The following is a 16,694-nucleotide window of genomic DNA, read 5'->3' on the forward strand; positions in this document are numbered from 1 at the left end:
AGGGCTTTGGTCACTAAGATTGTTCATTTTCTCAATATCTCGCTTCTCTATTCTTCAGAAGGTAAGAACTGACATATTGCTAAAATAACTCTACGAGTTGTTTATTGAGAAAGTATATATACATATTTTTTTGAAACAAAGACTGTCTGCTACTGTGATTCTTTTTGAAAAACTGTATTTCTAGATTCTGCACCCCTAAAAAGGGGTGCAATTTATCACACGGAAACAATTGTAGATATTAACTGTACTGTTTCTTCTTTGTTTTTTTTTTTTTTTTTTTTTAATTAAATATTACACACATTTCAGACCAGCAGAGCAAATTATGCTTTTAAAATTCTCTATGGCATTTAGGAGTTGTGTTCTCATTTTGCAAATAGATTAAACAGTCAATAAAATGTTTAAAAAAAAAAACAAGAAAAAAATTGTTTAAAATGTCAACTTTATGTGTAAGACTGAGACATACTCCACAGAAAATGTGAAAAATCTTGTTTAAAAATTATAGTAAACAATCATATTTCCTTCAGTGCACATAATTAGTATGTATATTATAATTTAAAACTGAGTATTGATGACTGCTGCTCATAATTTTTAAAATCTCTTACAAAATATAAATAGGATAGCCAAGAGAGGATGGCTGATAAACCTTGGTGTAAGATTCTGTAAGGTTCATCCTTCCTTCTTTTTCCTTATTCCTTTACTCTCCACTTAGACTAAAGATCCATTTGGCTTCTTCCAAAAAGTGCATATACACAAATTAATTCCAAAACCATTTTTCTAAATTTCCAATTGACTTGTATTCCTGGTGTCTTTTCACATGATCACAAGCAAGACATGCATGTGATTCCCAGAATTTAGGAAGATGCACTGAGAAATCCTTCTTCCAGTTGAAGTAACTAAGGTACATCTTGTTATTTTTGTCAAGCATCAGAAGATATTCTGCCAGCTCTCTTGGGGATAGAAAATCTTCCACATGGATAAAAGAGTCTGCTGGAATGTAATTCTCGTAGTTTTCTCTGGAAGGGCCCAGTACAACTGGTACAGATCCAGCCAGAAGAGCATTGTAAAGTTTCTCAGTAATGTAATCTTTGTGGATTGAATTTTCAAATGAAAGGTAAAATTTGCAACTGGAGATAGTTGGAATTAAGTTTTTATCATTGACATAGTCTCCAAAGGCTTGTCCGTAGGTATGGATTTCAATGTATTTGCTAAGCTCATTGTAATACTTGACTCGTGCATGCTCAGGGTTCCAGTTACTTACAACCCAACAAACCAAGTTTTCTTTACTTGGCACTTCATATGTAAAGGAACCTGTACCGACCATCATGGAGCCATAAGGCACCTGAATATCTGAATCACGCCGGTAAGTCAGGGTTAGGTTGAAGAGGTGTTCAATGCCACTCTTTTGTGGAGTATGAGTTGGAGATTCCAAGTTCATCCAAATCCATTTCTGGAATGGTGGCCTGGCTTGCTGAGGTAAATTAGTCAGATCCCAGTTAATGTCCCTGTGATGAATGAGAACTGCGTGGGACTTGTTATATAGTGAGCGGTCAATAGTCAGATGGCACCCATGGATGTTGAACATTGTTTGGCAGGATGTTAGGTCGAATGTCTGACCAAATGGCCAAAGCCAAACCAAAATAACAGTTTCATTAAAATTATCGGTTTTGGAAGAAAAGAAGTTCTTCATTTTCAAAACCGAGCTGGCTGATTCCACAGGACTAGAGATCCAGCTGCTTGTTGGTTTAATATAAATTAGTATAAATGCCATGAAACAACCAAGGACAATGAAGACAATCAAAAATGGCCGGAAAATTCCTTTAGATGTTGCTGTCATAATTTGTTCTGAGGAAAAAGAGAGGAAGACAAAGAGAGAAAATAACATCAGGTTTTTCAATTACATATATATATATCCTCTTAAAGCAATCAGACATCAGGCATCAAAATGGACAAACTTCAGTACTTCTGATCTGTAACTTCAGAAACTTTTAAGTAAAAAAGGGATGCTCTATCCTTGTAAGTGCTCATAGTCATAATGGACAGGGCTTTTAACAACGTGATCTAGCCTAGTGGAAGGTGTCCCAGTCCACAGGAAAGGGCTTGGAACTAGATGATTTTTAAAGGTTCCTTCCAACCCAAACCATTCTATGACTCTGTGAATCTATTATTCTATAAATCTATGAGTTCTTGCACAGCATTCATGACAAAGTTTTGGTTAATGTCATATTCATATTTATCTTCTTCACATTAGAAGCTAACTGACAGAAATTGAAAGTAGAGTTTTAATGTATGTCACACTTGATATATATCAAGTGTTTTTGCTTAGAACTTAGGCCAAGGGTTTGAGACACAAAAAATTCCCCTTTGATTCTTTCCTTGTGTATGGGTTAGAGCTAATATTCTGCAGTTTTGGTCCATACATATTTGCATGCATATAGAGGATACAGTTTTAGAGGAATGAAAAAAGATGGTAATGGAATGTTATTTCTGGGATCAATAAGACCTTTAAAAAACTAGCTTGTGACTGATGAGTACATGGAGGTGAACATTCCTGCTTTTTCCTACGGAGTCCTAAAACAGATAGGGAAGGAAAGCAGTAATACAGGTTCTCAGCTCCCCTGTTCCCATAGTCAGCCTTATATAGTCCCCATATAAAGAAAAATGAACAATAAAATATCCTTAAAACATTTAATTGTGTTTTTATGCCACAGTCCTGTGTTAAAATTTAAGAAAAGTACAGATACACTGCTTCTTTGTGAGGCATCTTTTATTTTTCTATAGGGAAAAAGAGTGAGAAGTTTCCTTTGTCCTTCCTCTGATTGTTTCTTCCTGAGAGAACTGATAAATATCTTTCCAACATTTGTCTTCCATATCATTCTTGTGAAACCTGCCAGAGTTAGGGATTGCTTATAGCTAACCTCTACTCCTGAATGTAGCCCTAGAACACAAAAGTGTTCTAAAAATAAAACAGTTAATCATGTGAAAAGTGCTGTGACTTAAAAAGGAAAAAGGAATTGAAGTTAGTTACCAAAAAGAAGTGTACTGTATTTATTGGCCTACTGTGAAAGTGTAATGGTGCAGTGCATTTCAATTACTATAAAATTTGTCTGGCTTTCTTTTTCTGCATATTTCTAAGTGCTTTCAATTTTTGTTATCTTTGCTAGTTAGCCCCACAAAAAAAAAAAAATGTTATACAAGTTCCACTTCTAAAAATAGATATTAAATATATACTCAAAATAAAAGAAATCAGTGACAGAAAGCAGAATTTCTTTTAAGTCAGCTCATCTCCTTTAACCTGTGAGATAAATAAATATATTCAGCAGAAGGACACAACAGAATGTGATTCAGAGGTCCATTAACGCAACATACATGCACTGCTTTGTGAGTGTAAAAGCTGATGTGTGAGTGTAGCAGCACAGTACAACAAAAAGCATTTTCACAATCATTATTGAGGAAAGGGACAAAAAGAGAATGTCATACTGAGTTCTATGTTAACACTGTATCTTGAGGAAAAAATAATTTGCCACACTTTCTTCCTTATTTTGGAAAGTCAGATAGTCTTAATTCTGGTTTTACGTATTGTGGTGGGTTAACCTTGGCTGGCTGCACCAGCCCACGGCCCCCAGCTGCTCTCTCACTCTCTCTCCTCAGCAGGACAGGGCCAGGGAAGGGGGGAGGCAGGAATTAAGATGGAAAGATTCACTGAGATAAGGGCAGGGAGATCACTTACCACTTACTGTCACGGGCAGACTCACTTTGGGGAAAATGAATGTAATTTACTGCCAATTAAAATAGATGTGGATAGTAAGAAACAAAAAAATTAAAACACTTCTCCCCCTTGGTGGCTTCTCCCAGGCTCATCTTTACTCCATCACTCTCAATTCTTCTTCCTCCCCTCTAAGCAGTGCAGGAGGGGGTTGTGTTCAGTCCATAACAGTTCTTCTGTGTCACTCCTTCCTCCTCACACTTTCTGCTTATTCCAGCATATGCCATCTCCGCTGCTGGGCCCAACCATGCCCTGCAATAGGGCTGTGGGAGCCGACTGGAACCAACTCTGTCTGGCATGGGGCAGGCTTGGCCTTTCTACACAGTGTAGCCTGGCAGCTCCCTGACATCATCCGGACATAGTCACCCAGTACAGTCATTTAAAATATTGGGGTGTGTTGAGTATGCCTGTCGTCTCAATCCTCTTCTCTTGGACAGAGTTTAGCAAGTCCTTTATGCTTTTAGCAAAGCGATCCTGAAAGGAGTAAAGGGGAAGAACTGTTGTGTCCAGGACTTTTCCATTTAGTCTCATCAGTTCAATTTGTGGTTCTGCAGATACATCACATAGGCTTTTCTGCAGCTTATGTTGAATTTTGCTGGAAATATGTCTAGAGGGAAGTTTATGACCTGACCCATGAGAACAGAAGTCTATTTTCCTGCTTGTCTATGATATAAGTCGGAGCATGTTCTCTAAGGAGTAAGGGATTTGGGTCAAACAGCTCAAAGAGATGAAACTTGAATTAAAAACAAGGGGCTGAACCAATCGTCATGTGGCTGTTTTTAGTTTCTCTTCAATTGAAACTAACACTCAGAATAGGTATATCTTTTCACTTAAGAGCTAATGTGAGTTGAGTTCAGGAATAGGTTGGGAAAGGTGTCTATTCACAGAAACTGGTCATGACTGAAATTGCTGGGAAATCAGAAAAGTACCTTAACATTTTGTCTTGTTATGTAGTCATCCTCCAATTAAAAGCTCTTTGATGCTCTCTGGCAGGGATTATTTTGAGCTAAGCTCATCTGCTAACTAATGAAAAACCCTGCATCAACACATGACAATTCCTGCTATGTAGGAATTAGACAAATATTATTCATCCTGTTCTCTGTGTGAAATTCTACTGTGTCCACTGTGTGGTGGTTGTGTAGGAAGCCTTTGAACTGTAGTGTCAATGTGAGGATAAACACTTGCTGCTTCTATACCCAGAAGGCCAACATTAGCATCTTGCAACACTAAACAAGTTTATTTATTCTGTCCTTTCTACATTTGTTTCCTCACATTGGATTGGTGCCCTCTGTACTCAAGTGCCCCCTACTGATCTGGTAGCACGGTTCTTAGGTTTTAATTTTCACCAAAACCGTAGCCCACAGCCAGGATACTGCTGTTTGATTTTCCATCTTTTGGGTTCAGAGAGCTAACTATTCATTGTGCAGACTCATACATCCATTAGGAGATACATAGGTGTTGCTGGCATGCTTCACTTTGAAGCTACTGCTAATGGGATGGTGGAAAAGTGCTGTGAAAGTAAGACATTAAAACCTGGAATGAGAGGCTTGCAAGGAAGCAGAAGAGAGAATACTTCTAGCAATATTATTTACCTATACACAAAGGAGCTGACAAGATTTTCTGGTGACTCCAGCAATGACTATTAAGATGTACACAGGGAATAGCAGTCATTTTTCAGAATTAAGTACTAACCTCAGAAGCAATAACTTTTATCCTCTATAAAGCAGACTGAGGAACCAACAGACTGCCTTCATGGCTTTTGGGACTCTTAGTCCTAAACACAGGCAGCAGCACAGTGAATGCATGTGGCAAACACCTGTCAACAAATTGTATTTTCTTGAGAAGCAGCTTGTCTGTAATGCTAGGATATATAGGTTCGTTCTTTGTTTCATTTTCCCAGTAACATTTGTGGAAGATTTTTTTTCATGTTCTTCAAAATGCGTTTTCCATATTTAACATTTTCTTCTTCCCTTTTGTGCCCAAGGTAGCTGCTGATCTCTTGCTGTGCTTCTTTCTCACTATAAAGGTGACAGACACTATGGAGACATTCATTGCAACACATCCAGCCAAGTAACCTTAGCTCACCCTTCCTCTTTCATGGCTTTCTTTCCACCACAGAAGCACACACTTCCTTTTTGCAGATCCCCTCCCCCATCAATTTCTGCCATGGCAGCCTCTGAAAAGAAAACTTGTCAAATAAATGTGTTTACTGAGGCTACTGCCAACTGGAAGAATTCGGTATCTTTGATAGTTTCATTATAAACTACATTTCCAAGTGTTGTGCCATAGCAAGAATCTTCTAGGTGCTTTTTTCCTATTTGAAAATATAGTATTTCTTCAGTGTGAGACTATTTTCCTCAGTACAAAACTTAGCAAGGTTTCCTTTTAAGTGCAAACTTTGGCATTCCATCACCAAACAACTCCATGTAGTAGCAACACTACCACAGAGATAGTTGCTGGGTACTAGCGGCATTAACCCTAAGTATACCAGGCAAGGCTTGCAAAAATACATATATTATATGAATGCATCATGTTCACAAATAAATAAAATGCAATTTTATAGGACCTATTTTATCATGGCTCCTTTACAATGATGACTTCTTAATTATTCCAGGAAAGGATAGACATGATTTTTTTTCTGATTATGCTACATAGGGGAGAAATAGAAGGGAGAAAAGAGGTAAAAATTCTGGTCAGTTATATCAGTGCTTATTTTCCTGGCATATCTTTACATCACTTTCACTTGTATACACTCAAGGTTTTGCCAGTAGCCCAAAATATGTGACTACTTGCAGAGGTATAACTGTCATTACTAGTCTAGTACTGAGATATTCCAAAGGCTTGGTGGCAAGGTCAGTTCTATGATTTTTCAGTCCAAAAAAGCTGGCTGCTGCGTCCATGAAAAAAACACTGACTGTCAGCAGAGGCAGCCACTGCAAATCTCCTAGATGAGCTAAAATGGCTTTCTGGAGGATTTGAAGGTGTGTGGGAATGAGTTGTTTCCAAGAGTGCAAAGAGACACTAAGGACAATATTTTAAAATTAAGCTGGAACAAAGGGACAGTGTTATTTCTGAAATCATGGACACTGAATAATGAATAAAGATCACTTGTTACTTCTCTTGCCTTATTTAGAATTCTGAAATGTTCAGGGCTAATTCTTACCAGCACCCTGTCTCAGGAGAGCTTAAGAAGAAATACTTTAAAATCTCAAGATATCCTTGGAGGATGACTCTTGGGATCAGACTGGGCATCTGTGGCAAAGGAGATTTATCGAAAGTGAGAAGCAGAAGGGCACTGGGGCAAACAGGTGGCAGAGGTGACAGAGGTTCTTCTAGCAGCAGACAGTATCTATGGAGATACCTGGAAATATTTAAAGGACATTTGAATGCAGTGGGAACTGATAAGAATCACATGCAAACAAATGTAGTTGGAAAAGAACATCCTTTGAAATTGCTGTACCTGTCCTCTGGCATACTGTACCAGTCCCAGCGACAGCATATCTACATTTATGCAAAGAGCAGTGTCTTCTTAGACCACACTTCCAGATAGCTGGAATTTTTCACCTGCAGTATAAAACGAAAACTTAATGCCTCAGGATAGCATGAGTGTAATTTCTTATCTCCAAGTGCCCCAAGCTTCTTTTGCTTCAGTTCTCTGAGACTGAAGAGTAATTCTTTTTGATGGAATTAACTCTTACTACTCCCAGTTATACCTCCTTTTTAGCAACTGGAATGATAGTTATTTTTCCCTACTATCTAAACATGGGCTTGCTATCACGCCTTTCCATGCCTGTCCTGCAGATTTCTGAAAGCTGCCTAATATGAAAAGACTCAACTGGGCTGCACAGAGTTAAAGGCCTTTAGGCTGAGAGTTGAATGAGCTGCTAATCTCAGGCTGTGTATTTTTATTCTATTGTCTGCAGCATTCTTTTTCTTCCCCTCTACACCTCCTTTGTTTTCAAGTTATTTGTTCAGTTCCTCAGACTCCAGTTCTGTGTGTTTGCATTTTAAGAACAGTGTAGAATGGTTCTATTCAACAGTGGCATTTTTTTGTTATGAACAGCTTAAAAAAATGATCTAAGAGCTTAATTAAGATAGACTAGTTTAGGGATGGTGCTGAAGCTGTCACTGGAGAATGTTAAGAACAGGTTAGACATGCATCGTTCAGCAATGAGACTGGACTCTGCCCTCAGGTTCTGGGGCTGGCTATATGACCTCCCTTGATTCCTCCCAGCTCAGTGATGATATTAAACACAGATTGTTGTAAAATGTACCTAATGAAAACACAACTTGGTAACCTAGAACTGCAGAAAATTGCTGAATAAATTGAGTAAAAAATCTTCAATCTTGAAATTTTCTTGCAGGCTATGGAAGAGCAATACTTCATACAGTGAAAAAGTAAAGGAAGCTGAAAAATGGTGTGGACAACAAAAAATTAGTCCCTGTTTTCAAAGGCAAAACATAAAGCTTCCTGTCAGTTGCTGGCTGGGGTACTGCTGCTATTTTGTGAATCTCTGAATCTCTGTATCTCATCCCCTTTGGCCTTGGTGAGAAATAGCCAAATCTCAGCTCCATTCTCCAAGTTGCTGTGCAGTGCACAGTGTGCTGCAATGGCTCTGTAGCCTCCAGCCTTTCCCTGATTGTCATCCATACTCTCCTCCTCCTGGTAGCACTCATATGCTGTCACTTCCCAGCTGCTGAGGCACCAGTTCAGCCGTTCCTTTCTGCAATCTGACTGCACAGCAAAAGGCATCAGCCAGCCATGCAGGGTCTCTTAATAACAGAGGAGAGTGGCTATAGCACTGCTGTCCATACTGGAGTGACTCTCCTTCAATCCCCTACTGCCTCATATTAAAAAAAAAAAAAGAAAAAAGAAAAAGAAAGAAGAAGAATTACCTGAAAATCCTATCTGCAAGAAATCTTTTCCATCCAAATACATCATTAGGATCAGAACCCCACTTCACACAGTATCACTTTCTACTCATGAACCCTAAGGTCTGAGTCGGAATATAAGACATAAGACTACAGTTGGTTCCCTCACTGGCACAACTGGAAAAGTTGTTCTTGCAAAGTTTTACTAAACTTCTGCAGCATTACCGGACTTGATAACATGCAGAGACAGATCCACACTGACATGTCCACATCAAAGCTAGTTTACAACTAATAATGTTCTCTGAAGGGGGTGATGGCTTTCCATACTGTGCTGATCACAGAAAAGGATGTTCTTCACCAGCTTTATCTACCTCCCCAGGAAACCACCTTATCTTCCTGAAGATAAAACTCATCCTAGCTATACAGCACAATCCAATCTTCGTTCAAAAGCACCGAAAATGCTCTGCATCAAATGAATCTGTACAAAGAAAAGCAGCTCCTGAAGTAGGTAATGTGGTTTCTTTCCATGTTCTTTGGGGACAGCAAACTGCTGTTCTCTCCAGCTATGCCAGAACCAAGGAAAGAACCATTCAGTAGCTTTGTGGCTGGCTTGTAAATCTGCACCCAGCTGAAACAGAGAACATATCTGAACAAGCTATGCATTTGTGATGGCCACCAGCCCACCAGGGAGCCCTAGTTAACTCCTGGTAGCCATGAAAATGGCTATGAGTTAAGCACAACATAGAGAGGGCATAAAGTGGCAAAAGAAGAATTCTAGTCTTTGTTGTGCAAGTATGCTAAACTCCACATCCTAGCATCACAGTTACTTCTAGCTGATTTCCTAGTATATAGTGCCCTAGTACAATGGAAAAAAATATAAATATTTTTGCCTGCAAAGCAGACAGAGAAGAGTCAGTAAAGGGTGGAAGATGCCTGCTTAAAATAGTGAACATTTATTAGGGGGCATTACTTCTGTGGCAAAGAGAGGCTTGTGGAGCTCTAAGCACCAGCTGTTTGTGTAGATACTATTAGAGGCTGTGTGCCGTACTCACACTGTTGAATCTTGCTGCATAGGCAAGCTTGAATATTTTAATTGGGATTTAATGCTGCTCTTTTTGTAGATATAACTGCATAGATCTGGAGGATTCTGCCCGTGGCAGCATAACTCTTGAGACAGTTCTGTAGTCTAGAAAGAAAGCCTGAGAAGCCTCTAAAACATTGCATAAAATCCTCATAATTTGGTCTCTTCTTAACGATTCAGTTCTCTGTCTGCCTAGCACCTCTTTCTTAAGAAACTCATTATACCTCTGGATCTGGGATCTGTACTGATGTCACTGTTATTTTAGGATGCAAGTCAGTGGTCTTGCTTTAATTTACAAAGCCTAAACTGCTATGGATACCACTTGCCAGACAGACAGCTACTACCCTAAGGAGTTAAGGAGCAACTGAAGTGCTCGCATCCGTTGTAAACAGCTCTGTGGCTGAAAGGGAGAATGACATTTACTTGGACATTCAGAAGGAAAATGGAGAAGAGAGCTGTTGATTTCTAGGCCTTTTTTTTTTTCCTTTTTTAATATGTCCACATTCTTTGCAAATAAGACATCTCTTTGCTCTTCAAAGGGTGAAAGGACAGATATTCTTTTAGAAATCCATCCAATTGAAGTGAATTTCTTGGCTATTCTGAACAAAGAAGTAACCAAGTGTTAGTCAGCAGGACTCACAATGGCCAAGAGTCCTTACCCAAGTTCTGCAGCTTGAGCAGAGCTCCACACTGCTCTTGTTTTCTTAAAAGAGAATGCATTACTCAAAGCTTCAGGTGAAAGCCTGAGTATATAAAATATAAATCCTTCATATCTTAAGGTACTGAGTGCCAAAAACAATCACTGCTTATTTTCCATCTGGGAAAAATGCACTTCAGCTAAGTAAGAATTTGTAAGTGCAAGTACCTTAACACAACATTGATGGACAATTGGAAAATTGGAAGAATAGCAACCATCATTGTCCCCTTGCACACCAACAGTTATGTTTTCAAGGTGACTTGTATTGGTGAAGTATTAAATATTTAAAGAAAGAGCCTGGTAGATGTAACATGGAAGGTAGTCATAAAAATAGGACTCTTAAATGAAGTAGTTTGTCTTGCTGGAGCAAACAAGTTACTAAGTCGCTATAAACATTAGCCAAGTTTGGCTATAAAAAAAGGAAACTTTTAAGAGATGAATCCAAGTGACTTCCTACTCATACATAGAAAGAAAGAGGAAGATCTATAGATTAAATTAAAAGTTGCTCATAATAAGCTTATAAAAACTCTAAGATCATACATAAATGTGCACACAAACATAAATGGAAATAAAAATGCAATCCCTCGAAATCTAAACATCAAGAATGAGAACATATTTTAGATAGAATTATTTTAGATAGTATATATTGGAAAAATGATTGATAGAGTATGTATTGAAAAACCAGCAGAAATAACAGCACCAAACCTCTCAAACTGCACATTCGTCTGAGAAAACAAAATCTCAGTTGAGAGAAACCAGTGGTTAATTTCTTGGAGTGTGTCTTTGTGTGCACCACAAAAGTAAGAGCAGTGAGCTGGAACTACTAGTCTAACAAGCTGAGAAGTACAAAGCTTAACAAACAGCCACTGAAAAGACACTTTATATAGAAAAGAAAAAAGTAATCCTTCAGTCAAGAATCAACAAATACATAAAAGGAATGACTTGAAGGAATTACAGACTGGGAAAAGTCCTACAGCAGTTACCAGCACCTACGTGTTCTAAGATGATGTTTTCTTGTTACTACTTACTGTCCAGGTGAACAGATGGACTGATGCCTCTGAGAGCAACTCTCAGGCTTAGAATATAGGAAGGAAGAGTATTCTGCACTGGCTGTTGACAGTAAATTGTAGAAAACATATTGGTAGTTAGTACAGAGCTCATGCTTAATTTGGAAAGACTCAAGAAACTTGCAATGGAAATTTCTATTTCCTTGCTTATTTTCTTCCTTTTACGCCTGTTGAAAAAACAAGTATCTGCAGTATAAGTTAAAGCAGTCCATTCTGATGCTCAGTTACTGGATTTTACTGTCATACATTATTCTGTTGTTAAGAGAGCAAAAATTCCTTAATGAATTCATGTTCTTTTTACCACTACAGTAACAAGTTAATATAAAATTATTTACTCTATCTTGAAAATAGAATTTGCTAGGCAATGCTTTTATCATCTTAAGGTTTGTAGCTCATACTTTTTTTCTGCTACAACCATGCTGTACATATTAGAAAGAAGCATTTAAGCAGGGGAAAGAAAAAGTTCTCATTTGTTTCTGCTACATGAGGAAACTTTTATATAGCCATCTTACTCAGAGAGCAGCTTTTTAAAGAAAGCCAACTGTGATGTCTTGGAGGATATACAAGGAGAAAGAAAGAAGTAATGGAAAAAAAAAATGGAAAAAAAGGAGCTAGGTATGAGGACAGCAGTGCTCTGCTTAATTCTGTATTCCTCTGCTTTGAGGATGCTGGTGTGACGAAAAATGATGACAAGCAGTTGGCTTTACAAACAGTCTGTGGTTCCCTGCAGTTAGCACAGCTTAGCAAGGGTAAGACTAACTTGATGACCAGGATGATAAGAGGGACCTAACCGCACGCTTGGCTAGTCTACTCCCAGTCCTAAGGAGCCCCAAACCAGAAACAGGAACTACTAATAGGGCTCAGGGGATACTCTGGTGTCTGACTTTGAAACTGCAACCCTGAAAGCCTCTGCTCATTTGTTTCTTAATGCTAGTCATGCTTGAATTCCCCCTGGCTCTCTGCCTTTCAGCCTCCTGTGCACTCAGCAGCCTGGTGCCAGCACATGCCCAGGAGGGGCTCATTCTTCACAGGGATGGGGACACTCACATTGATAAACCAGCTATTTTCCTAGCTCTCAGCCCTGAGGAAGAACTTTGTGGCTGCTCCTACAGCAGCAGACTCCATCTCAAATGCAGTGGTAGCAGCTTCTTTTATTTCTCTGTTTCTAAAAGAATAGGCATAGGGTGAAGTCCCTTTATGCAGCATTTGAAGCTACAACCTTGGATGAGAGATACAAATCCTACTTGAGTCTGAAGTGATTTGGACCTAGATATTTCACTTGCCTTAAAAATTTCCTAGCTCCTCGATGGCAGTGGCAGTTGATTTTAAAATGTGTGAAAAGCTTTACGATTAGGTGGAAAGAATCCTTTCCTCCCTATTGGAGCCTTAGCCGCTAATCCAGACACTACTCTTTTCCCTTGACCTCCTTCTGTCTCTTGCCTATTGACTCCCTAATGATTTATGCCCAGGGCGCATCTGCAGCAGTAGAGCGTGGAGTCTGCCTCCTTCCCCGTGCAGTTGCAGTTTTATAATGGGAAATACTGTAGGGGGGTGGCAGAGGTGATTTGAATCTCCTCTGTTGGAATGATCACAACAGAAGGACAGTGCTCTGAATAACTGTTTTTGTCATTCTCCTCTGACTAGGTTTAAAAGGTGTAATACCCTAATTTCTTCATAAAGGAAAGCGGTTATCTCTCTGATCACAAGGGAAGATTCCCAGCTCTAAAACCCAAGAAGAACCCACTCCTGAAGAGCACCAGATGTGCCTTGGTGAGGGATGGAGGAAGGCACATCCCAGTCCTGTTCTGGGCAGCCTCCTCCATTGCTTGTCCTGTGTGCCTCCATACTTATAAGCCTAGGTAAATTCTTCCAGTATGTGGGCATCCTAAGGAAGCTTGTGGGTTCCTGTCCTGAGGCTGACAGTTAACAGCCATCCATGCTAATGCTGATTTTGAGTGCAATGCAGGCTTTGGTCTGTGAGGTCAGGTGCAGGCTAGACATCAAACAAAACAAAGATTGAATGACCATGAAGCCTCCCTCCCAGCCAAATTAAATGGAAGTAAATAGGATTCTTACATTGTAATCTTTCATAAGGGAGTGAAATCAAAAGCACTAAAAATGGTATTAGGAAATATTGGTATTACTGTCCAGCATACGAATACGATGAAGGACAGTACAGTTTCGCCACGGCAATTAGAGCCGGTTGATCCCCTAACAAGCATTTCACATAGGACAAAGGACAAGGAGAACTTCCTGGCTCATCCATCATTTTAACTTCAGTTAAGTGAAACTAAATTTGAGTTAACCTAAGAATTAATTGCTTTCTATCTCATCTTCTACACCTATAGTATGGAATGTGATACTTCTCCTCCTTCAATAAAATACTTTAAAATCTACAGATTAAAAGCAAAAACAGTGCTGCTTTGGAAATAGCAATACTTCTGAAATACCTTAAATATTCTTAAGGGCTTTTATTAACATTAGACATTCTAATAAACATTCTAATCACACCACAGATAGAAAACTATTACTGAAACTGCTTTAGTGGAAGTAAAGGAGGAGTGAAAATGAAGTCCAAGTAAGACAAAGTGATTAACATAATACCATAAAGTTTTTATAATATGTGACAATGATTATTTTAATTTACATCAAAACAGTTGCATCCATGGGATACAATGTTTTCCTTCAAACAAATGTCACTTGAAACTAGTCATAGCACATTAATTCAAATCAGATACCACTGGCATATATCATTGTTTCAGAGCTCTGAAAACATTCTGATCTTCTTGACTGTAGTACATTAGTAGAGGAAAATGGAAAGTATAATCAGGTTTAAGCCAATGACCTCTTGATCTGTACAATAAAAAAATGTGGAACTCTTTTCAGAACTATAGTAGAAAATCTGTCAGCAAAGTTGGATTTCCTGAAAGACAAGAGGTATCAGAGACGAAATCTTGCTCACATGAACAATGGCAAGCCTTCTATTAATTTCAGAATGGTTAGGGATTTGTTCGTTCAGCTGAATGCAGCAACATGTGAGAAGCGAGAAAAAAGAGAACAAAAGCTATTCTTTTGTGAATAAAGTTAATTTAGGAATAAAAAACCTTCCTCAACTCAAGAGACAGCAAGGCATGCTCAGGGAACCTAGACTCTGGAGCAAGTTATAAATAATAAATGCTCCCCTATACAGACACACATGCACAAATGATCTGTAACCTAAAGAAATTTAATCATGTATTCAAGACATGTCTCAGTTTTCATACCTTCACTGCATTATAAATATCATATCCTTACATCTATATATATATATGTATGTATATATGCATGAGTTTCTCCTCCTACCAGGAGTTTCTCCTCCTACCAGGAGGAGAAACAGAGCATTGAATTCAGAGAGGCACCAATCAGGAAGGAATAGGTAGAAAGAGGAGAGGAAAAATGAAGATGGGGTTATTGCGTATAAGAAATAAAATCTTTTTCTGTCTTATGCCTTAACCCTTTTATCAAGAAGGACATGAAAGAGAGCATTGATCTCAAACAGTTTCCTTAGAAAGATGCGCAGCAGCAGGCTGAATCCTGCAATCTTGAAAATCATTTACAGCATGAGAGTTCTGTAACGTATCTGGAGATCTGAAGTTTCCTTTAGAGTTTTGGAAAAAATACAGCAAGAAAGAGGAGGCAGTTACTCATACAAGGATGCTGATATATGTGTCCATGACATACCAGTAGGGTGGATTTACTCAAGAATCGTTCCTAATAGTCAAACAAGTATATCTATTGGGTAGCTAGTACGAATAGAAAGCCTTAAAGATACTGAATTCTTAAAATCCATTTTATTTTTCATTCCTACTCTGCCCATTTTTGCATTTTCCATGTCAGAAGTGATTATCAGCTTCATTTTAATTACCGGTGAATATCTTTCAAGTTTGCTGCTCTTTTAGGTTTTGGATCATAAATATGATAAATATGACAGCTGTTTACAGCCAGCTATTTCTAGTGGATTGACTTTAGCTGCTAATACAAAGGTCTAAGATTTTTTAAATGAAGCAAATGAAAATATATTTCTAAGGACATTTTAGAATAAGCTCTTTAAATGTTTCAGCAAAGGGTTTTTTTTGTGTGTTTTTTTGTTGTTGTTTTTTTTTTTTTTTCCCCACATATCTTCTGTTCATTTTATGAGTTATTCTGTTCAGGTTCTTATGTCATGCCTGACACCTTAGCACCTGGCATTGTTACCAATTGTTCCAGAATTGTGCTCTGCAATGCAAAAAGGGAAGGTTAAACCATAAGCAGGATATGTTTGAATTTATTTTGCTTCAACTATTCTGTACTCATAAAGGTTCTTTTGTTCTATATGAGAATGAGAGAAGGATGACCTGAGTGCATGCAGCAGCTTTACTTCCTTAACGCTCCCAGGTCTAGGTGCCTGGCTGGGAAAATGCACCTTTAGAAGAGTCCAGCTTTTGTGCAGCCTTAGTCTCTTCTTGACAAGCTCCTATCGTGAGATGTTCAGCAGTAGAGAGGATTTCTTTTGCAGAGCTGCTGCAGACTGATTTACCACTAGAGAAAGAATGGCCAAGACAGAACAAGGTAGACACTGTAGGAACATTTATGAAGACAAGAGGAGATTTTCTAACTCCTACTTTGGTGTTCATTATGGGATAATCAGCAGGTGGCAGCTAATGTGTGCTACATAGTAAATAAATACACCGTATGTAATACACTCCGTGAATTAATTTTGCTTCCTTTAAGCTAGAACAACTAGAACAAAAAATACTAGTTTCAAATTATTAGAAGCTAGAAACATTCATTAGAAACCAGACATAAAAAGTCTATCTGCGAGTCATTGCTACCTTATGTCAATCCTTTTTAGCATGCATTTAAAGTGAATTCATGATTTTGTTTCTTGGATGGTGAAGGAGCGGCAGAGACTGAAGTTATAGCTGCTGATAGCAGCTGGCACGAAAGGATACACAGCCTGTTATGAAAAGGAAGACCCTTTAGAAAGCTTGAGAACCATTTCAGGCTGTGGTGGGAGCTCTGGCTGTTTTGTGAGAACTGTTGCTGAGTGCAGGTAGGGTTCATGTTTCAGGACCCACATGGTCTGGCCTTCACATTGGTTTGGATCTGAATACACTCATGAAGCTCTGGAGTAATTTTGAAACAAAGCCTCTGATTACTTCTCTTTTGAAATGAAAATAGTTTGTGCACACCTAA

General features: G+C 38.6%; 1 protein-coding gene across 7 annotated transcripts in view; it reads right to left on the reverse strand.

Moving 5' to 3' along the window:
* The window catches only part of FUT9 (fucosyltransferase 9), a 108,892-nt gene continuing 92,440 nt past the window's right edge, over positions 243-16,694 (reverse strand). For 5 of the 7 annotated variants that reach the window (XM_021392084.1, XM_021392082.1, XM_021392088.1 and 2 more), the window contains exon 2: positions 243-1,842. In XM_021392084.1, the coding sequence (XP_021247759.1) occupies positions 755-1,834 (1,080 nt within the window). In that variant the 5' untranslated portion in view covers positions 1,835-1,842 and the 3' untranslated portion in view covers positions 243-754. Of the gene's footprint in view, positions 1,843-3,727; positions 4,238-6,926; positions 7,182-7,223; positions 8,534-16,694 lie in introns of those variants that run through there. The other 2 variants (XM_021392085.1, XM_021392089.1) reach the window with 2 other exon arrangements.

The sequence above is a fragment of the Numida meleagris genome, chromosome 3 (genome assembly GCF_002078875.1).
Source record: "Numida meleagris isolate 19003 breed g44 Domestic line chromosome 3, NumMel1.0, whole genome shotgun sequence".
NCBI classification, from domain to species: domain Eukaryota; kingdom Metazoa; phylum Chordata; class Aves; order Galliformes; family Numididae; genus Numida; species Numida meleagris.